This window comes from Salvia miltiorrhiza, chromosome 3 (genome assembly GCF_028751815.1).
Source record: "Salvia miltiorrhiza cultivar Shanhuang (shh) chromosome 3, IMPLAD_Smil_shh, whole genome shotgun sequence".
Classification (NCBI taxonomy): Eukaryota; Viridiplantae; Streptophyta; class Magnoliopsida; order Lamiales; family Lamiaceae; genus Salvia; species Salvia miltiorrhiza.
Window position 1 is genome coordinate 37,147,733 of NC_080389.1, and position 23,971 is coordinate 37,171,703.

The following is a 23,971-nucleotide window of genomic DNA, read 5'->3' on the forward strand; positions in this document are numbered from 1 at the left end:
TATGTGAAATTTCATTTTTGTACGATAATTTAGGAGCCTTTCATTAATAATTTTTAATTTTTAATTTTTAAGTTTTTTTGGGCTTCCAAGGCAAGGCTGCAGAAGGTAAGTGCTGGTCCCGATATAATATGAGGATAAAAAATGCCTGAACTACAAGATGAATGAATGGCGTACGTGGGTCAAAATGGAGTATTAGAAATATGCCTCTTTTTTAAGCTAGAAATATTAGTGTTGAAGTTAATTTCACATGCAAAATCGTTTATTAATATGGATATTATGTTCTACTTTTATTTCAAATCCTCACACACAATATCAATTTTTTAAGCTAAAAATATACATACATCTATATATTAAGACTTTTTTGAGATATTAATATTACTTGTTGAATAGAATATTAATCCAATTAATACAGAGGATTAAATCACAAGATCACGTCTACCCTTGATTAGTGGACAAAATCAATCAAGTGTATATGCATAATTCTGTCCTTTTTTTTCTGGATAACATAGAGAATTCTAACATCCACCAGAAAGTATACACATCACCAAACCAATCACCAGAAAACTAGCTCATTCATGGTACAAAAAAATAAAGCGTTTATATATACGAATAGGCTAAATAAATACCTCTTAAAATATAAAATAGGAATCATTTTCAGCCCACAGAGCATTAAGATCTATGATTGATTCATCACATTTTTGGATGAATTTATGGTCCTGATTCGAATTTCATAGATAGCGAAAATTTTATTTTTCGCAATTCAAACATTTGCGCAACGAAATTCGTTGAACAAATTCATATGTATTTTACATAGAATTCTTACATTTTACATACGATTTCTCTAAAATTAAATTTCAACCGTTAGATTGCGAGTAGATCAATAGTGTAAATCTATTCATGTTTTATATATATTTTAAAAACTGTTTTTAGCCTAACCATTCCTTATATATATAAACTACTAATTTTGATCCAAAATAATTGCAATATATGATGACAAAAAGCATTATGCATGCTATGTTTGGCCCGCTCGAAATTTCGAGGAAATCACAAGTTTTTTGTTTCTACTTCCTATCTTTACCTATCAGCAACGTGCGTGATCTTCATAGGGCCATAGTTATGCTGATTTCGGATTTCAATTTTTCGATATTTTTAAACAAACAATTCATGGCAGTCGTTTTAAATCCAAACATCATTTCTCGAACAAATTATAACGTCCAGACAACCTAAATCTAGAAAATTTTTTTATGTATTTTTGCGAATAATGAGAGTAGAGGGAGATGATCGTTGTTGATTTGAAGTGGAAATAGGAAGCTTCGTAGAAATAACGTTATTTGGCTGAGAGTCGTGAATTTGTTTTCTTACTAGATAAGTGCATGTGATACGTGCAAAATGGACTAGTGATATTTCACAACTTAATTACATTTTTTATTCATGTAATATATGGTATGTTTGATTCGTACGAATGAAAGGAATTGGCCCGACCCAAAATGTACGGCAGAGTCGGGTTGGAATTAGATCCAAGTGTAACGTTTAGGGTTGGAGGTAGTCATGTAGATCAATTGAATGTACTTTTTATTTGGTATTCTCTTCGTCCATGAAAAATATAACAATTACTCCCTCCGTCCCGCGAGTCTTGACACGTTTTCCTTTTTGAGCCGTCCCACGAATCTTGACACATTTCCTTTTTGGGCAATAATTATTACATTCTCTCTCCTACTTTATCACCTTTATTATATTCTCTCTCCTATTTTATCACTTTTATTACTTTCTCTCTCATACTTTATCAATTTTATACTTTATTAATTACACACTTAAAACACTAATCTACAACTCCTTAATTCCCATGCCGAACCCAAACGTGTCAAGACTCGCGGGACGGAGGGAGTAGTTCGGTACAGGTTTCAATGTAATTTTTATGTAATGAAGAAATAACCATACAATTGTATAAAATGAGTGATTTAAATTTAATTAAGTGTGGGTGGGTCTTGTGTGTTTTTTCTTGTAAATAATGAGTATTTGTAAGGATAAATTAAGATATATAAAAAAATGCAGAGTCATATTCTTGAAAAAAAATAGTTGTATTATATTTCTATGAACTTAAAAATGTTATAGTATTATTTACTTTGATGGATTGCAACTTTGAGATATCCCAAGACCCTTTGATTATTTTTATCCTTCAAGCTAGTTTTGCTTGATTCTTATCCCATGAAAATGATGGGATTGAAGATATCCCACTCTGATAAAAATACTCAATCCTACATGTAAATCAATCTTAAATATAATCAATCATGCAAAATAAACGCCTCTTAAGTTGATTAAGTCGAGAGTAATTAAGGAAAGGGGGTGGACAAAAGGTAGAGGTCGGCAACTTGGCCTTTTGTCCTAATTGGTTATCTTTCTATGATCATCACGCTTTCAGTCTTTGTTTGTTATTGCTCATTATGTACAATGTAACAACACCACAAATTTTAGGCAATTTCACTTAATTTGTGATATACTCATATAGCTCATTCGTACTGCAAATTGGTTAATTTTATATATTCTTCAAAACATCCCACGATAGCAGCTTTTCAGTAGAAACTTCCACGAAAGTTCCCATGAATAATTTAGATATACTTATACAGAGAAAGGATCATATATATAGGTAGTATATAGTACTCAGTTTCATTCGTTAATATTGTTTATCTAATTGTTGAGACTTTTCGTGTTAAGTTTTAAGCGAATTTTTAATGGTAGAAAGGTGTAAACATATTTTTACATTAGATGTAATTAAACACATAAATATGTACTATTACTAAATATAAATATGCATGCTGCATGCATATTGTTGAACACAAACTTACATAATATTGAATAAAAATTTGTATAAAGCAAATTCATAAGGAATCTATGTCTACGATAATACTATTGCCAAATTTGAAAGAGAAAAATAAAAGAAAAAAGAAAAGCATTATCCGCGTGAAATGCATCTAAAACGCCCAAATTTTTCACTATCAATGATGAAAATTGGGTACATATATGAGAACAAAGATTAAGGAAAAACCTTAAAATATATAAAATACTTCTATCCCATTAAAACGGGTTACTTTATTGCAAGTAAAATAAAAAAAATGTGTAAAGTGGTAAGATTTATATTTTTTATGGGTTAAATTTTGTCATTTATGAAAACAAATCACTTATACATTTTTAGTGGAACAATCCAAAATGAAATACAAACCAATTTTAGTGAAACAAAGGAAGTACATTTTTTATTAATTGGATAGACAGAATTGTAAAAATTAAATATATATAATTTAATTTGTTGCACTTCAAAAATTACATTAAAATTTTAATTTTAAAATAATTCGCGATTTTTATTCGCCAAAATCCCTTTTATATAATGAGTAAACTTGATGATCCTAATCATAAATGTACAACTACAAGAGAATAAATAAAAAGATTTTTTTTTAACATTAACTACACGCCAGCGATACTCAATCATCTTCATGCATTTTAATTGTTGTGTGATATCAGCTAATGTTAACAGATTAATTCCAGAGGAAAACAGTGAACTTCTTTTACACAAAAAAATTGAGAATATCCAAAATGTAATACTAGTTTTCTTACTTCCTTTACGCACATCAATGATACGAGAATCACAAAATTGTGCACTCAGCGGCTGGGTCATGAATAATGGTGAGAAAGCCCAATTAGACATAATTTGAAAGAATCATATTAAGTACAATATTTAGAAAAACAAAAATTATTAAAATCATAAAATCGTATATAATAATTTCAATGTTTAAAAGAATCATAAGTAGAATATTCAGAAAAATAGAAATAAAAATTTATAGGCCAAAATGTTGGGAACCCCATGAAATATCTTGTTTTGTTTTGATGATACCAAAATCCTTAGGTTTAATATGTAATAGACTAGAACAAGTTTGAACACAAGTGTTAAAGTTCGTTTCTAGTTTAGTTTGCGGTTATGAACAGGGGCGTAGCCAGGGGGCTAGGGGGGGCTAGAGCCCCCCCCCCAAATTTTGAAAAAAAAAATTATAATATGTCTAAAAATGTTGTTATTATTATTATTATTATATTTGTATTTTAGTAAAAAAATGTCTAAAATGTATTGAATGCCCCCAAAAAAATTTTTAGTAAATGTTGAACTATATTATCTATGAAAATGTTGTCATTATTATTATTATATTTGTATTTTAGTAAAAAATGTCTAAATGTATTGAATGCCCCCAAAAAAAATTTTAGTAAATGTTTTGAACTATATTATCTATGAAAATGTTGTTGTTATTATTATTATTATTATTATTATTATTATTATTATTATATTTGTATTTTAGTAAAAAATGTCTAAAATGTATTGAATGCCCCCAAAAAAAAAATTTAGTAAATGTTTTGAACTATATTATCTATAAAAATGTTGTTATTATTATGATTATATTTGTATTTTAATAAAAAATGTCTAAAATGTATTGAATGCCCCAAAAAAAAAAATTCCGGGGGCGGTACGCCCGTAACAGTTCAGCCCCCCCCCCCCCCCAAAAAAAATCCTGGCTCCGCCACTGGTTATGAAAAGTTACCAACTGAAGTATCAGTTGAAGAATCAGTTCGGAACTAATTACTTAATGCGTGTCACGTGGACTCAGCTGACTGATACTAAAGACAAGTATCAGTTAAACATTCTTCCTCGGACTGAACTTCCAACGTTCCAAAGGAAGCCACGAACTCCAAAAGTACAGCCATATTAAATGCAGAGATCTCAGGATCTTCCTCTCTCTGCAGAGGTCATTCCTATTTGGTGGCTACTTTATCAAAGACGTCGAATCTCATGCTCATCAACATAGCTGTTCCCACCAAACAAGGAACCTCGAAGATTGAAGCCTCAGCCCAAATTCAAAAAGCTCTCCAACGGAAGAAATCTTGAAGACGTTCTCCGCCAACGGATCTATTCAAGATCTCTCCTATAAGTAGTGTTCGAGGATCACTTCAATCTTCACCGATTCAACAACACAAGCTGAAGCTCTGCCAAAATTGCTACTCAGCTCAAAGCCTAACCTCCCAAAGCTTGAATCGAAGAAGAGAATTCCAAAGCCAAAATCAGTCACTGCTGATTACACACATTCTCTTAGACCTTAGGTAAATATCTGTTCACCCAGAAGCCTAGGTCAAACTAGCTTCAAAGAACTTCAAAGAACTTGTTCTTTGAAGTTTAGTTGGCAGGATTTCAAACCTCCCTTTGAGATAGAATCGAGTGTTTGAGTGAAAAGGAGTTCAGGAAGGTACTCTGACTCCGTGAGATCCTAGTGCAAGGTCATGCTAGGAGTGAGAAATCCAACGCGAGTGAAGTGTTAGTACTGAAGAGTGGAATCTTCAATGGTACGGTTGTGTGCACCGGCAAGCACACGGTCCGGTTTACAGTGCACCAGTTAAGCACTTGCGGAGTGGATTGTTGGTCTGATCAACCGATCGTGGATGTAGAAAGTATTTTCCGAACCACGTAAAAGTCTCTGTGTTATTTACAGCTTTCAGTTTTACTTTCTTACTTGTGTTTTTACTTCTGATAAACTGAATTCTGATTAACTGCAAAGAGAAACCTAAGACTAACAACGTGCTCAACCGAGGCTATTACCAAACAAAGTTATTTCCGCTGCGTATGATATCAGTCTGACTGATCTATCCTCTGATAGTCAGGAAGATTTATATCATCTCTATTTTAGCAAACTCGACTGAAGCCTTAACGTGCATCAGTTAAGTTCCAGTAACTTAACTGATAACTCTTTACTGAAGAGTATTTCAGTATCAGTCGTCAACCCTGTTGGTCAAAACTCTTCTCTGTTAACAGGTGTCGTAGTTTGCTTGCAAAGTTTCGTTTTGATCTCTATCTTGAGATCCCTCTATTTTAGAGGAAAGAAAAATAGCCCATAGGTGTATTCCCCCCCTCCCCATGCACCTATTCGAAACCCTCCGGACCTAACAATTGGTATCAGAGCAGGTTGCTCGCAAGAACACTCTGTTTCTGATTAGGTTCTAACTGAACTAGATCCTACTGAGGGTAATTTTTCTTTGATCAATTTCCTCTCAAGATTCCTCTTGAGATTGCATGCTCCGTGTCGTTTTCTTGTTCTGCGTTTTTCTTCTTTCTCTTATCATGAACAGGATCAAGAAAGACTCCTCCAGCGATTATGTCAATACATACTTTCGAGGAGTCAACGGACTTGAGATTGGGACATTGGATTCTGACCACGACAACAGATTCACCTTTCCAGAAGAAAATCAGAGTCCAACCCACTCACAGTCAGAAGGAACGAGCAGATATGATCAGATTCGACAAGAGTATCAAGACCTAAGAATGAGATTTGAAAATCTCCTTAGGGAGCACAGGCAGATCATCAAAGAGATCAATTTTGTGCAAGACACTCGAAGGATCATTATGCGCTTTATATCAGACGAAGACGAAGCTGATAGAAGAAACATTCAGGAGCGCAGACTGATCAACAGACTGAAACTGCTTCAGTCTCAGAAACAAGGAATTCTGCTACGTCTTGAGGGAACGGAGATAGACTTCAAAACGTCAGAAATATTTGAAGAAGTGATTCATGAATAAACACATCAGTTCAGAAGGATGATGAAACAAGAGAAGAACGTGCAGCAACAATCATCAACTAAGTAGCTAAAAGAGAACCAGTCATCCATTTAAGGGGGAACTTCTGCTGTACTAATCGACAAAACCTGTACTGGTGAATGTGTGAGTATCTCTCGACAAGTTCGTATGTATTACTGATTGCTCCTTTGCCTCTCTTGACTGATAACTGTTATAAACTGGTGTGTCATCATCCTTAAATTTTTTTTCTCTTATATGACACGTAGATTAGTTTTAATTTTGGTTGTCACACGTTCACACGATCCCGCCCTTTTTACTAACAAGCGGATTGATCCACGTGCCACGTCTCCATTTGCACGGATTTCAAAAGTTTATTGAAACCGCCTTTTGCACGTTCCTCCAAATTCTCTTCAAAATCGTTTCATCTTCTGCATAAGATTTACTCAATCTCAGAGAAATCATTCATTTCATATCACACTTGTGTATTCTCTCGTCTTCTCACCGCTTAATCCACAGTTCAATTTCTGTGAGAACCTCTTCGAGATTTTTGCAGAAACATCTTATTTCCAAAATCTTCCAATGGCAAAAACCACGAAATCCGGTTCTCAACAAGCAGTGTGTTACGAGTCAATCGTCACATCCGAGGCTCTTCAGAGTCTCACTGAACATGACAAGATCGTCAAGATCTTGAATCACCATGGATGGACAGGATTCCTTCAAAGCACGACAGAATTCCTTATTAACAAACAGGTCATCAGAGGATTCTACGACAGCATCAAGATTGATGAATCGACTGGTGACTACACAGCAGATATCAATGTCTTCATCACCAAAGATTTCTCAAGATCAACAAAGATCACTGTCAATGTCACACGAGCAGCAAGAGAATTGTTCAACCTTCCAGCAGAAGGACCAACTCCGTTCTTCACTGATGAAGAAGCTATCAATTTGATGAGAGATACTTTGATGGGAGAAACCTCCACCGATCACAACATTACAGATGTCTTGAGCATGTCAAGACTTCAACCCCATCTCAGACCAATTGCCAAAATGATCAAGAGATGCTGGTTTGGCATTCTTGGTTCACCTGGTCATCTCTCAAGACCACACAAATTGGTGTTGATCGCACTACTCCAAGAAGGCCCATTCAACTGGGAGACGACCTATCTTCAAATCCTGGCTGAAGAAAAGAAGGAGTCTCATTCTTCTCGACATCTTCGTCAAGGAACAAGAGTTTCATCATTGATACTTCACAGCACGAAGGGAATCAAATGCTTCTGGAAGAACGTCACTCAAGTGCCTTCAACAATCTATCTCTTCGAAGGACAGAAGAGCTCAGCTAAAGGGATTTCCAGCCTAATCTATGAAACCCCTAGTTCTACAGCAGAACATCACTACAGAACTTGAGGTTCAGTCAAAAGGAACCTTGACAGTTCCTCATCCCCAATCAAGATCTTACTTAACTCTCATCAACAACCACTCCATGAGGACTCTGAAGAAGCTGCACTAAAGACTGCAGAGGAAGTGCAAATTCCAGACACCGAAACTTTCCATCAACAACCACCATCCATTGTTCCTCCACAACGTCAAGAAGAACGACGACCGAAGGATTCACAAGCAGCTGATAAAGAAAAAGCTAATGCAGAAGAAACCGCTCCTCCTCCTCTCAAATGATTCTTTCACTACTGCATTGAAGGATTCAACAAAAAGGTCAAGTTTGCAGAGACTGCATAAAAATAATATCACCTAGTTTATAAAAATGTTGATAGTGTTTTATGTCCCGAACTTTCAGCATTTTCCATAAAATGTCCCAAACTTTCATTTTTTCCTAAAACTCGAACTTTCAATTTTTTTCATAAAATGTTCCACTATATAAAATTCGGTGACAGAATGATGATTTATCTCTCCGAATGAAATATTTTGGGAACCGTTATAGTTGGGAAAAAAAACTAAAAGTTCAGAATTTTTTAGGAGGAAATGAAAGTTCGGGACATTTTATGAAAAACGATGAAAGTTTGGGACATAAAACACTATTAATTCTTTATTAAAATATAGGGCTAATAGTATTGTATGTCCCGAACTTTCAGCGTTTTCCACAAAATGTCCCGAACTTTCATTTTCTTCTAAAAAATCCCGAACTTTCAGTTTTTTCTATAAAATGTCCCGCTATACAAAATTCGATGACGGAAAGATGATAAAAAAAAAACCTTAAACTTTCAGCGTTTTCCAACAATAGTGGTTTTCAATATGATTTTCCAACAATGGAGGTCCCCAAAATATTTCTTTAGGCGAGATAATTCATCTTTTTATCACATAATTTCATATAATGGGATATTTTATGGAAAAAACTGAAAGTTCAGGGTTTTTTAGGTGAAAATGAAAGTTTAGGACATTTTGTGAAAAAGGCTGAAAGTTCAGGACATAAAACACTATTAACCCTAAAATATATGCTCCAAAAATGCGTCAAAACGGATGAAGTAAAATTCATAATATTTTATGAAAAATACTAAAAATTAAAGGTACGAAACATAATTGACCCAAAAAACAGCGTTTTCCATAAATACATAAACATTAGAGCATCTCCACCCCGCATGTCGAAGGGGGCGTCGATCCGGGTCACCAAACTGGTGGCCGCGCTGGAGACGCGGCCAGATTCGAAGCGGGGACGAGCTGGTGACCCGGGGCGAAGGGAGTTTATGTGTGGCGCGTCCGGAGGACACACCCTATTTAAAAAAAATCTAAAATTATATTTAAAATTCGAAATTCGGCCATTTTGAATTTTTTTTTTTAATTCGACCGTTTGTTGCACAAACGGGTTGTTCTAGATTTTAATTTTTTCTTTTCTTTTCTTTCCCTTCTATAAATACCACCATTCCACAATCTAAAATTTACTACTCTCATTTTCTCAACTACAATTCTCTCTTCTACATTTTTCTTGTAATGGATCGCGAATTCGATGAATACCTCGAGCAACAAGGCGGAGGTTTGAGGCTTCCGATGATGGGGTTTGCTCCGTTTCGCAAGCCTCCAATGTCTTGGCTATGGGAAATCTACCCACGCCCACCAACGTCCAAGAAGCGTCGGAGACGAAGAAGCCGAAAGCCTCTAGCGAAGAGACCGAGCTCGTGACAATCTTGTGGGCGGAGGCTACTCACAATCCTATTTTGGGAACCTCCCAAAAGTTACTCCAATATTGGGGAGCAATCGCGGAGAAGTTCAACGCGCTCACACCGCCGGGAGCGCTGACGCATAAGCCGGATCATCTCAAATCTCACTTCGCATGTGTCCAAAAGGACACGAAATATTTTGAGGCCTTCTACAACACTTGCAAAGACAATTGGGGGAGTGGTATGAGCGACGATCAAATCACCCAACAAACCCACACGATGTTCGAGACGAATTTCAAGAAGCAATTCCTACATCAAAGCTTGGAAAGTCCTGCGCGAGTGTGAAAGATTCATGTCGCAAGCCGGGGATGTTCACTCCGTGAAGAAGTCGAAGGGCTCCGATGGCCAAGCAAACACCACTTCTTCGAAGCCGAGTATCACGACGAGGCCCCAAGGCCAATAAGCGGCAAAGCGAGACAAGGGCAATGGGAAGAAGAGAGAAGGGTCTTCGGGAGGCATCGCGATCTCCGACGCCCTTGAGAAGGTCACTGAAAGCATGAAGGAGCATGCTCTCCAAACGGGGCAAATCGCCGAAGTCAAAAAAATGCAAGCCGAGATGAAAATAATAATACCAAATTGTGAAATAAATAAATATACGAAAAAAATATTAAAATATATTTTACCCATAATTAAATTTATTTATAACAAAAATAAATATTATTTTTCCTATTAATCAATTTAAAATAATAATAATTTTTACTAATATCTAAATATTAATTTTTTATTAAAATTTATTACCCGTGCATATATTATATCATTTACCTACACATAAATTTTTGACACTCAATTATGAAATGCCATGTCATCGTCCACGTAATTTCCACATCATCATTATATTATAATAAAAATTTATTACCCACACATATGATGTATCAATTACCTACACATATAAATCGTCACCTGTCAATATCAAATGCCACGTCACCATTCACGTAATTTCCACATCAGCATTATATTATGACAAAAAAAGCTATTTAACTACGTATAAAAATCACTTTTGGCGACATATATATGTGTAGGTAATATAAACAGATTTATCCACACATAAATATATGTGTGGGTAAAAACTTTTCTCTACACTTTTATTGTGACACATGTTGACATTTGCATTATGTGTGGGTAAATATCTATACCCATACATAATCTTATTTTTACCCACATTTACATGTGTGGATGAAAATTCAAATTCTTGTAGTGATGGATATGAAGCTCTTGAACACGGACACGACGAATATGACGGAGGCACAATTGGCCTTGCACAACCACCTATTCCAAGAAGTGCTCAAGCGTCAAGGGCTTATTTAGATTAGGAAATTATTGTAATTTTTATTTTATTATCTTATTTTAATTATGTTTTTAATTTTATTTTAATTATTGTAATAATGTTTAATTTTAATTTTAATGAAATTTGAAATTTAAAAATAAAAGTGTAGAAATATGAATTTTGTGGAAATGAGGATCTAAGACACCCTCTAAAATACAATGCATTGAAGATGGGTGTGTCTTAGATGGGAACCACCACCTCAGACCCCCTCTAAGACACCATACTGGAGATGCTATTAGAGTCTCTATATATACGCACACAAATTTAGCGCAAAACACAACAGAAATTCAAATAAGAAACACCACTCCCCACTTCCATTTCAAACCTACAAATTATTTGAGCAGAGAGAGAGAGTGGGTGAAGAAGTGAAGGAGCAAAATGGCATCAACAAAACAAGATTTGGGGAAAATGGCGGCGCCTGACCAATGGCTGCTTGAAAATGGAAACATTAAGCTGCTGAGCAGAGAGCGGCGCGGGCGTAGCGCCCATAACATGTCTTCTTCTTCCCTGCGGAAGAAATCGGATCGGACCCTCGTTTCCAAGGTTCGGGTCGGCTGCCTGCGCAAGTTGTTGACCAATCTTCAAGAAGTTTTGCTCGGAACCAAGCTTGCCATTTTGTTTCTCGCCATTCCTTTCGCCATTATTGCCGAGTATCGCAACTTTGGGAGGGTCAGTTTTTTTTTTTTGTTAATTTCGTCATTAATAATCCTTAATTTCGTCTCGAATTTTTGGTATAGTATTTCGTTTGGAGCTCTCAATTGCATATAGTTTGTCTGTTCAAAAAGCTTGTTTGAGTTGGTTTGATAAGTACAAAAATTTTCTACCCACTCTTATTAATATCTTTTGACCCTTTTCATCTCGAATATATTTTGTCTAGAATTTATTTAATTACAATTTTGGGTAAATTTTTTGATAGTGGTTTGTAAGTTTTCTCACATGGTTTTGAGAATTAATGTATAAATATGATCATGGGCTCTGACTCTGAGTTCCATTGATAAAAGTGGCATTTAGTAAGTTTGGTTAAAATATAATTTTTGCCTAAATATTATTAGTGCATGCACCGTTGTCTAATTAAGCTGCATGGAAATTGATGAGAGAGAAATATTTTCTTTTTTCCCATAGGTTTCACTCATTCCTGCAAATAATATTTTATATCTGAAAAATAATAATTACGTTATCCTTTTGTTTTTTTATTAATCAGCCATGGATATTTGCTTTGAGCCTGCTGGGACTCACTCCACTTGCAGAAAGGATCAGTTTTCTTACTGAGTAAGAACAAACATCTCTCTCTCTCAATATGTATGTATGCTTTGAAACAATAAATTAAGTGGTCACGAGATGGCGCCTAACTTCTCCTTTTGTATTATGCGCAGGCAAATAGCTTTCTTCACAGGACCAACAGGTGATTATTCATCTCAATTAATCTTATTATTTCATATATACTCCAAAAACTTTATAATATTGGTGCGATAATAATAATAATAATAATAATAATAATAATAATAATAATAATAATAATAATAATAATAATAATAATAATAGTGTATACATAAACATGGATTTTTTTTGGAAATGCATAAACATGAATTATTAATGGCAATAAAAGTACAAGATTTACGACCACTTTGTAACTTGTATGTGGTTGTCTTTCTAGTCAAATCCAAACATTTTTTTTTATTATTTTTATTGGATGATATTCTCTTAAGAAACATATCAAGGCTTCTGCCTAACTGGTTCTAGAGCCACGATGCAATATACCCTCTGAATTAGGCAATTAATATTTTATTTTATTCTTTTGAAATCAATGAGGCAGTACTTTAACTAAATTATGAAATCTCTGAATTTGGAATGATATCTTGTTAAGAAAATACTATAAAAATGTTTTAACTTACGTGTCAGGCATTCCATTCACGTATCGAGTTGGTCTACTCATTAATTAAGTTAACCAAATCATGCCTCTACGTAGAGACAATTGATTTACATGAGGATAATACTTTCCTAATCCGAGCATTAAAAAAAATACAATTATTAGTACGTATTTTTTAGTGTAATTGTTTGGAATATTTTGAATATAAAAAAAAAAAACATTCACAAATTCTTCTTAACGGACATGGTTTAATCACTTTACTTCACCATAATATTTGATTCTCTCTTTTGCTCCCCTTAAACATCGCATCAAATAAAATAAAATTACAAAGATAATTTCAAATAACAATTTATTTTATGGATATTTTTTTTCAGTTGGAGGGCTCCTAAACGCAACATGTGGAAATGCCACAGAATTGATAATAGCCATTCTTGCACTTGTCCAAAACAAAGTTGATGTTGTGAAGTACTCTTTATTGGGCTCTATCCTCTCCAACCTTCTTCTAGTTCTTGGCACCTCTCTTCTTTGTGGAGGCATCGTCAACATCTCCAAAGAGCAAAAATTCGACAGAGTAAGTAATTTAACATATATAACCAAATAATTAAAAAATAAAAAATGAATGAATTTCTATTCTTAATTTCCATTAAATTTGGGATATTATTGCAGAAACAAGCGGATGTGAACTCGTTGCTTTTGTTGTTGGGATTGCTGTGCCATCTACTACCGTTGATGTTCACATTTGTGGGAAAAACACCTGAGATTGCAGCAGTTGGGACGCTTCAACTGTCGAGAGCAAGTTGCTTTATTATGCTCGTTGCATATATCGCTTATCTCGTCTTTCAGTTATGGACTCACCGAGAATTATTTGAGGCACAAGAGGTTAGTAATATAATTCTTTTCTTTTAAAATAAATAAATTCGAATTGAACCTAAAGTTTTTATATAATGTGTGTGTAAGATTGAGTAAAAGAAGAAATAGGTAGATATATACAGGGAGTTAGCTTGTCCTATTCAAATGTGCAAAAATCAAACTATTTTAGCTAGATGAGAAATAATTATAAGAAGCATACTTACCTTAAGATTAGAAAATGATGCCAATGAAGCTTAACTCAAGCAGCAAAGTTGAGGTAATTTTCCCACACAAGTGGTCCTGCCTACGTGCGGGTAGTATTCCCACCTACTTTTGTGTAGTGCAGATGTCCCAAAATATAATGCAATTTCTTAATTGAAGTTGTATTTAAAATATTTAATACTAAAATAACCTTACTCATTATCTATGAAAATAATTTGTAGAATAGTAAATAAGGGTAAAACAGAATAATTATATATAAATTCTATCTTTTTCTAAATTTGTGTGAAAATTGAAGGGAGACTAATTTCATGGGACATAGGACCTTAGTCTCTAGAAAATACACAAAGCAACTTATCCACTAGACTAAAGCTTATTCTTAAACTTTAAACATATCATAATTTTATTTTAGCTAAGACTCAATTTTTAAATAAAAAATAAATAAATTAATGAATTAATAATTAAAATATATATAATATATATATTAAATAATTTATTAAATAATTTTCGGTTATTTCGGTTAACCCGTTACGGTTATTGGGTTAACCGATACCCGAAATTTTTCTAAAAATGATACCCGAAACCGAACCGATACCCAAAAAATTCGGTTATTGGATACCCCCAAACCCGAAAATTTTGATTCGATTAACGGATTATCCAAAACCCGATAACCAATTAGACAGCCCTACATACAGGTGTCTTTCGTGGTCCTTCTAATTTGTGGATTTAAACTAATATTTCTTTCCAAGAAAATGCATCAATATTATTGAGGACACCAAAATATTTGAACTTAATCTAACTAACGTAGTTAATTAATGAAGGCAAAATTCATTGCATTTATATGTAATTCGTGATCGTGAAGAAATTAATACTATACCTTTGTCGCAAAAACTAAATTAATGCTTGCTTAATTAACATTTTCTTTGTATTCATTATAAAATTTGTAACACAAATTTCGTGTATTGAAAAAATATCTTGTGTATGATGCTAGGACGAAGATGGTGACGTGGCAGGAGACGACGAAACTCCGGTCATCGGATTCTGGAGCGCATTCATTTGGCTAGTTCTGATGACCGGCGTCGTAGCTCTACTCTCAGAATATGTTGTTGCAACAATTGAAGTGAGTTAATTTATACCAATTAATTCATCAAATTAAAATATACTTTACGAAATTGCAAATCCTCAATAATTACATCTGATATTCGTGAAATTAATTATTACATATATTTGTTGGATTAATTCCAGGCTGCATCTGAGTCTTGGGGTTTGTCAGTGAGCTTTATTAGTGTGATTCTACTACCAATAGTTGGAAATGCAGCAGAACATGCTGGAGCAATTATTTTTGCTTTCAAGAACAAATTGGTAATTAGTTGTTAATTAATTAATTTTATTTTTACCTCTTTTCGATTACACGATTATTATATTGTCTGACATCTCATGTATTTTCTCGAATAATTAGGACATAACTCTAGGTGTCGCCCTAGGATCGGCCACTCAAATTGCCATGTTCGTGGTAAGATTATCGATATTCAATTAAATTCCATTTACATATAGTTAGTAGTGATGATTAATTTTTATTTATTTTGTATTCCATAATTACTTCAAAGCTCTTAATATTATTTTTCTTGAAAACTATTCAGGTCCCATTAACTGTGCTTGTGTCATGGATAATCGGCATCGACATGGATCTTAATTTTAACCTACTTGAGACAGGCTCTCTAGCGTTGTCAATTTTATTAACAGCTATAACTTTGCAGGTAAAATAATTAAATTAATTTAAATTTCAAATACATTATATGTATATACACACACATAACAAATTCTTGAAATTTGCAGGATGGAACATCTCATTATATGAAGGGACTAGTTCTTCTACTAAGCTACTTCATCATTTCAGCTTGCTTCTTTGTATATCAATCTCCACTTAGTAAGAACAAAACTCTAATTAATTTATTTCATTAAATTTACAGCCAATTAATGACCATGAAAACTTAATTAATTGTAATATTTATCTTTTTATTTCAGATGGAGCTGACTCTAACAACATGGGGCTCGTCACCTCTCCTGAACAAGGAATAATGAGACTTTGAATTATAGGTATGTATATATAGTTAGTGATAAGTACATCACTACTATTATAAATTATTACTCCCTCCGTCCACGAAATGAGTACCCATATTTCCTTTTTCGTCCGTCCACGAAATGAGTACCCATTTCCCTTTTTGGGAAGTGTACCCACACATCTCTTTAATTAATACACTCAAAAAGTGGGACCCTTAAACTATTTACACTACACTCCATATATTTCTTAAAACCCGTGCCGTCCACAAATGGGTACTCATTTCGTGGACGGAGGGAGTATTTGTTTTCATACCAACAAAAAATGCAATATTAGCCATATGTTTTATATTGATTGTGTGCACATATATATGAGCGTAGGTTTGCAGCTTCAGAAGATTGAATTAATTCATGTACTCATTAATTCATCGATTGAAATGGCTTCAAGTTTCATGCAAAGAACGAAAAATGTGCCTTGAAAATCGAGCTGAGTTGAGTCGAGTAGAAGATACACGAAGTGAAGATTGTTGGTCGGAGATGTTTGATCTGAAATGAGGCAATCTACTCGCAGGAGCATTGATTAATCACTCGATTGAGTTCCTGTTTTTGTTGTTCTTTTTTTGTTACGGTTTTATGGTTGTGTTGTTTACCGTCTCGAGTTGTTTGTTTTCACATTTTAAATGATAATTGGAATTATAATTTCCAATTGTGTGTTATAATAATATTGTAATAATAAATCATGTTTGTTCGCGATCGGCTCATGTATTTATGTATAAAAATGAAGGTTTTATCGTATTACAAATTTTGCAAACTTGCGAGGATACTGGATCCTCTTTCATATATAAAAGTTAAAAGATATATTAGCTCAAAATATGGTTGGCTTTTTATCTGCTTCGTATATTTTTAAAACTTTAGCAGTCGAACTGAAAACATAATCAGTTGTGTTAAAATTTTCTTTCTGACTTTCTGGTATGAATTTTCAGCTCCACAGATGAGGCTGCTATAGAAAAGCTGGCATTAATGTCATTAAGCAATTGTGAAATGTTCCAAAGTCGCAATCATGAGAAGGTCTGAATCATGTTCTCTCAATTTTATGCTCTCATTGATATGATCTGTTGCTAACTTCCTATACCTGTCTAACAGTCTGGTTAATACATCTCTTTAAAAAATTGGAGATATCTGAATCAAGTGTTGGTAAAGTGTTAAATTTAGCAGGTATGCATTAAAGAAAGGCAAAGATAGCCAAAGTTAGAATCAACACAACAGTAAGAATAAATTCTCAATTGAAATACTCAATGCTTGTACCATTTACTTGTAATTTGATAGCGGCTTTTATCATATTGTACTATACCTTCAAACTAAATTTCTATGACAAAGATAATGGAAGCAGATAACCGGAGAGAGCGAGAGAAAAGTGGAAAAATCAGCAACATGGAGTAACTAGACAGACTTATCTAGTCTCCTGTACATGCATATGACAACAAGTGAAATTATTAAATTATATAAACATAACTGGAAATAAAACTGTAGTAGTCATATACTTGGATACTAAATTAAAGCAAAACAAAAAGATTTAATAATTTGAAGTAATGGATGTCTAATCGAAAGCTGGAGTGAACCAAGGCATGGGAGTGATATCATTCAGGTGGAGGGATGGGAAATAGAGAGGGGAGCAAGTCTTGTTTTGGTAATCGAAAACCTCAATAATTTGGGTTTGGAAGAAGTTGGAGGTGAACCTGGCATCACTGAAGTAAATGGAATTGGGTTTGAGTTTAGGGAATAGGGAGGCCTTGACAGCAAAGGAGTGGTTGAGTCCCACAAACATGACCAGATCATCCAAGGAGGAACACAATTCAAGTTCTTCTCCAGAATGATCACCATCAACTCTATAAACATAATAAGAAATTGTTTGTCGACCTTGTGCCTTGTAATGTCGTCTCACCAGAAACAGTTGATCGGAGTGAGCAACAAGGTATGGAGAGGAGAAGCACACTCCTGAGTTGTTGTATTTGATCCTACCCAACCAGTTGAGAGGGAGCGGTGTTGGAGAAAGTGGGTCACTAACATCCCACCCCTTTAATTCCACGGGCCAATGCACGAAGCCTATGAAGCTTTTACGTGCGGCGGAATACACATAATCAAGGCAGATACGGAAACCTTTCTTTTCTTCAAACCAGTCGCCGAGGGGAGTCCACTTGTTACTGCGGCCGGGGCGGCAGAAAGCCACTCTTTCGGAGCAGCCGATGATCATGAGGGCGAGACAGTCTTCTTGATCGGGAGAGCAAGAGAGTATCACCTTCCACGGACAGAAAGCCGTATCCTCCGCCGAGAATGGCTTCCCGGCTATGGGCGGGAGCTCTATGAGGCGGCCGGAGATGGGATTCGAGAGGAACATACCCTTGGTGCTGCCGTTGATTACAGACAGCCAGCCGTGCGAAGATCCCACCACCATGTTGTGGCTATGTATGACTCGTGTTTCTTCCTTGCCGCCTCTGTTATTCAAACTCACTACTTCATCCTTGATTGGAGAGTAAAAGTTGTACACCATGTCCCTTCCTCCTGGTATATATGAAGGGGGCAGCATCATCCATGGCGATGCAACCAATTCTCCATTGCTGCCGCCGCCGCTGCACAATTTTCTACACCGTCCGAGGAATTTATGAGAAATTAAACGGACTAGTGCCGACGACATCATGTATTGCCTGCGCCGCGGCTGCCAATCAATTCTTCTTATTAACCCTAATTTACACCCTACCTATTTCTTTATATATATATATATAGTGTCATCACAAAAACTTATCTCTATATATGAATGAATATATTAATTGCAACACCACTCGATCGATAATTGAGGTGGTTGCTTCTACTAAGCTACTTCATCATTTCAGCTTGCTTCTTTGTATATCAATCTCCACTTAGTAAGAACAAAACCCTAATTAATTTATTTCATTAAATTTACAACCAGTGGCCATCAAAATTAATTAATTGTCTTTTTATTTCAGATGGAGCTGACTCTAACAACATGGGGCTCGTCACCTCTCCTGAACAAGGAATAATGAGACTTTGAATTATAGGTGTATATATATATAGTTAGTGATAAGTACATCACTACTATTATAAATTATTATTTGTTTTCTTACAAAAAAAATGCAATATTAGCCATATGTTTTATATTGATTAATTGTGTGCACATATATATGAGCGTAGGTTTGCAGCTTCAGAAGATTGAATTCATGTACCCATTAATTCATCGATTGAAATGGCTTCAGGTTTCATGCAAAGAACGAAAAACGTGCCTTGAAAATCGAGCAGAGTTGAGTCGAGTAGAAGATACACGAAGTGAAGATTGTTGGTCGGAGATGTTTGATCTGAAATGAGGCAATCTACTCGCAGGAGCATTAATTAATCACTCGATCGAGTTCCTATTTTTGTTGTTCTTTTTATGGTTGTGTTGTTTACCGTCTCGAGTTGTTTGTTTTCACATTTTAAATGATAATTGGAATTATAATTTCCAATTGCGTGTTATAATAATATTGTAATAATAAATCATGTTTGTTCGCGATCGGCTCATGTATTTATGTATAAAAATGAAGGTTTTATCGTATTGTAATTTTTGCAAACTTGCAAGGATACTGGATCCACTTTCATATATAAAAGTTAAAAGATATATTAGCTCAAAGCCCACCCTACTATGTATCATTGTCACGACCGGCCTTAATTAAGGATAATTAATCCGGGAAAACCATGACTGGGGAAGGGAAATTAAGAAGCGGGTTTAGAAAGGGGTGCATAAAAGAATACTCAAAGAGCTTGAATACGCGTGAAATATTCCTTAAAAAGGAAAAAGGCATAGTTCGCATAAAAAGGGTACTCAACGAACTTGTATAAGCGTTATATTCCTTAAAAGGAAAAAGGCATCGTTAGGGGCTTGGCTAAAACATTATCAGAGTTTGCAACGGAAGGTGTAACTGAAATAATCAGTGTTTACAGCGGAATGCATAACTGAGATACATGTATGAAGACATGTATCCTTTCTGAGCCTACTTTAAGTTCAACAAAAACTCCACTCAGCAACAACACTTCATCGCCCATCACAGCTCAACCTGCACAAACATAAACATACGAAGGGCTGAGTACAAGAGTACTCAGTGGGCAGTGCCAAGCATATAACATAACATCATTAACAATTTCACAATATCGCATAAGAGGCATGAGTTTCTTTCAAATCCTTTGCTCATTAAACATTTCCATATTCATAAACAGGATGAGCGCATTCTTCATCATTAACAATCATCAACACGCATCGTGTCGTGGAGAAGGCCTTCCCCAACGAACACGGGCATCGCACCGTGAAGGGGAGCCTCCCTCAGCGGTCACGGCATCGTACTATTGAGGGAGGCCTCCCCCAATAGACGCTGTAACACTGGCATACTGGCATACTGGCATCGCGCCGCGAGAGAGGCCTCTCTCAGCGGACACGGGCATCGCGCCGTGAGGAAGGCCCTCCTCAACGGACACGGCATCGTACTGTTGAGGGAGGCCTCCCCCAACAGACGCAAGCATCAAACATAAGCATAAACTTATCAGCGTAAAGCATTCAAGCGTAAATAAGTGTAATCAAGCGTAAATTACATAGGGCGTAAATAGTATAAACAGCATAGCGTAAATCATTTAACGTGCAGCATAATAAAGCTTAACTCATTTAAGCGTAATAAAGCATACCATACTTGAAGATCCAATTTGCATTTTAAAGCATAACACATGCATAGCATTTTATTTACGCGTAAGAAATTGCCCACCTGATAGCAAAGTTTTGCTAAGTACTGTGACTTCTTGAATAGTTCTTACTCTCGCGCTTGACCTTAATCACGAGAATGTAAAATAAGACATTGTCTCTAGGAAAATTCTCAATTAATGAGAAAGCGTAATTAACTATGCATGAATCTGGTATGCATGAACTAATACTCTGAGCGATAATCGGGAATTCTACTATTAATCCTCGTTAATAGATTTAGCTAATTCTCGTCTAGCGCGGTCGAATAAAACTGTGATTCTTCCTTCCTCATCGGAATATTCTAGTCGTGAAATAAACCTCGCATTTGTACTTGATTGAAAAAGGACTAACTCGGCTTTAAACGAGGTGTGACCTTGTAGAAATTATCGGGCTTTTCGATAGAAGCATCATTACTAGCGTAACTTCAAATAATTAATAGGCTCAAAAGAGAGTAGCCAATTAATTAAATAAAACGAGTAGCTTAACTCAAATAAATAATGGCAGCTCAAAATAATAATTTTGGCCTTAAAGGAAACAATATTATAAGCTCAATAATTAAGAGGCTCAATAAGGCAGCCTGATAATTATTCGTGAATGGCTCGAATTTAAGCGCCGTAACAGTATAATTTAAAATAATGGAGAAGTCCATATTAACGTGGGCTGAAAAGAATTAATCTAGCTTACTTATTCAAATAAAATCGGCCCCATGAAGAAATAAACAGGCCCGGTGAATTTATTTGTGACATGGAATAAAAAGTCTATCACAACTTTACATCAGTCCAAACTTAAAACAATTCAAGCCCAATCTTTTAAAAGAATTAAAGCCCATCTTAAAAGTATTTGGCCCAAAACAATTAAAAAAAAATTCGAGCCCAAACAATATAATTGGGATTTGGAATAATAGTCCATTAACAACAATATCTCAGCCCAATTCTTTTAAAACAATTGAAGCCTAAACTTAAAAAAAATGATTCGACCCAAATTTCATAAGGAAATGGCCCAGTTCGAATTTACTATATGGAAGCCCAAATAATATAAAATCAAGCTCCAAAATAATTAAAAACGAAGGCCCAATTGTAGAATAAAATAAATTAGGCCCAACTTAAATTAAAATCAGAGGCCCATACAGTAATTAAAATCGGCCCAATTTATTAATTATAAGGAAAGCCCAAAACAAATTAAACAAAGCCCAAGTTTTTAAAAAAACAAGCCCAAAATTCGGCCCACATAAAATGGCCCAAATCACATAAGGGAATGGCCCAAATAAAACACAACCCATACTATTTCTCTCTCTCTCAATTCTCGGCTTCTCTCTTTCTCAAGGAGCCGATTCCTCCTTCTCTCTCAAACCAGTCGAGACTTCTCTCCCTCTTCTTCAAAAATCAATCGCGGTCTCTCTCAAAATCAGTCGAGACTTCAGCCGCCGCCTCTTCTCCGACCGGCGTCCAACCTCACCGCCGTTCTCTCTCCTCAGCGCAAAGTCCCCAAAATCGTGCCCTAGTTTCTCTCAATTCAGAAATCACCACCTCAGCTCTCCCTCTCGAGTCTCGATCAGTCGCTAGAGCGCACGGATGATGGGGCTAGAACCAAGCCCTAGTTCTTCCAGAGAAACGAAGACTGCCGCCACTGCAACTAGAAGGCCGGCGAGATACACCGTGCCGCTTCACTCGCAGCGGCGTCCGCTGCTCGTCAGGCCGCCGAGGGCTTCGTCTGCCGCTGCTCTGGCCGTCCCAACCGCCGGCGAGCAGCCGCCGCTCGGAATCCAGGGATCGTCTGCTTCTTCCACCTCTTCTCTCTCTTTCGCATCAACTCACGCACCGCAGCCATCTCTTTCTCTCGATCCGTCCTCAGCCGAGGAGTCCGCCGCCGCGGCTCCGGGATCCGGCGAATCAGTCACTGCTGGTCGTTCTCGCCTTCGGTTCAGCCACGCTGCTGCTGGTTTTGATGAAGGTATGCCGCCCCTGCTTCCATCCAGAATCGGCGAGTTGAGGGGAAAACTTGCTGCAGCGGCGATTCTCCCATTCCGATGTTGATGGAAACTCCGTCGTCGAGTCGTCTCCTCAAATCAGAGCAGGGCAGCAGCCCGCTCCCTTCTAAAGCTAAGTCAAAAATAATCTCGCTCCTTTTTCTATCGGTTCTTAACGTGAAATAGGCAAAGATAAGGTGTAATTTTCTTGTTTTGCTTACATCTCAAATTATGCTCGTTTAAAATTTCATATGAACTGTCACTTGTTCACAACAGTGGTTGGTGTTCTACATGATAAAGCCCGCGTCTGTTATGTCTATCATGCTTATGAGAGTCTTATATCATCTGGAACTGATTATGCTATTCACTTCATGCTTGTTGGATGATATGCGTACTGGATTCGAAATAATAGTGCTTAGTATTTACCTGTGGATCCTTGTGCTTGGGTGGCTGCTGTGTGATTGAATCAGTGGATAGAAACTTGAAGTTATTTGGCTTAGTTGCTGTACTGTTTGCTATAGTAGATTGGTTTTAATAGGAGATTAACTGTAATGAACGATGGTTCTTGTTTTATTTCAGGTGAACTTAATCAAAGAAGAAGAAAGCATTGAAGCCAAGCATTGCATTTGTTGGGTGGAAAGCAAATGATGGTGGAGTGGTGGCTGATAGTTGGTGGAGCAAAGGGTGGTGGAGTTGGAAAAAGTAAGAGTTGGTGGAGAGAGACGTGTACATCATTAGCAAAAGATGAAAAAAATAACTTATCTAAACTTTGATTTTGCTTTATCTATTAGCACATCAATAATGTAGAGTTATTATATTACACATATACACACATCATCACTATGATTTATGACACTTAATTGTATATATTGAATAGACGTACACATGATTTATCATAGTCAATAATCTTCATGATGTTCATACACATAAATATATCACATAAGTACATACGATATAAAGCACATTAAAACCTGTTGGTGCTATACTAATCTCAAACAGCATAAACTGGATTCATTTATAAAAATTGCATTTACTAGTTTTAATCATAATTAAAAGAGTGGGCTACTACATACTACCCCTCTTAACAAAAATTTCGTCCCGAAATTTGCATATCTCTGTTAAAATAGTTCGGGATATTTTTCCTTCATC

General features: G+C 35.7%; 2 protein-coding genes and 1 long non-coding RNA gene across 4 annotated transcripts; 1 reads left to right on the forward strand and 2 right to left on the reverse strand.

The window, feature by feature from the left end:
* Nucleotides 1-11,235: 11,235 nt before the first annotated feature.
* LOC131016544 (vacuolar cation/proton exchanger 3-like) lies at nt 11,236-16,877 on the forward strand. 2 transcript variants are annotated; one of them, XM_057945262.1, is made up of 12 exons: nt 11,236-11,758; nt 12,291-12,358; nt 12,463-12,491; nt 13,331-13,527; nt 13,623-13,835; nt 15,016-15,144; nt 15,270-15,386; nt 15,484-15,537; nt 15,665-15,781; nt 15,861-15,951; nt 16,050-16,121; nt 16,464-16,877. In XM_057945262.1, the coding sequence occupies exons 1-11, from the start codon at nt 11,468-11,470 to the stop codon at nt 16,112-16,114; spliced, it is 1,371 nt and encodes a 456-aa protein (XP_057801245.1). In that variant the 5' UTR covers nt 11,236-11,467; the 3' UTR covers nt 16,115-16,121; nt 16,464-16,877. The 2 variants fall into 2 exon arrangements, 1 of the variants encoding a protein (XP_057801245.1); XR_009099064.1 differs by having other exon boundaries at nt 11,355-11,758; nt 16,050-16,170; nt 16,384-16,877.
* Nucleotides 16,878-17,487: 610 nt separating this feature from the next.
* On the reverse strand, nt 17,488-18,991 carry LOC131016545 (uncharacterized). Its single transcript, XM_057945263.1, has one exon. It carries the CDS (start codon nt 18,775-18,777, stop codon nt 17,680-17,682), a length of 1,098 nt encoding a protein of 365 aa, XP_057801246.1. The 5' UTR covers nt 18,778-18,991; the 3' UTR covers nt 17,488-17,679.
* A 906-nt stretch (nt 18,992-19,897) lies between these two features.
* Nucleotides 19,898-23,792, reverse strand: LOC131016560 (uncharacterized). Its single transcript, XR_009099073.1, has 3 exons — nt 23,249-23,792; nt 20,882-20,943; nt 19,898-20,185 (listed from the first exon to the last, which is right to left on the reverse strand). It is a non-coding gene; the product is annotated as an uncharacterized LOC131016560 (long non-coding RNA).
* Nucleotides 23,793-23,971: the final 179 nt, after the last annotated feature.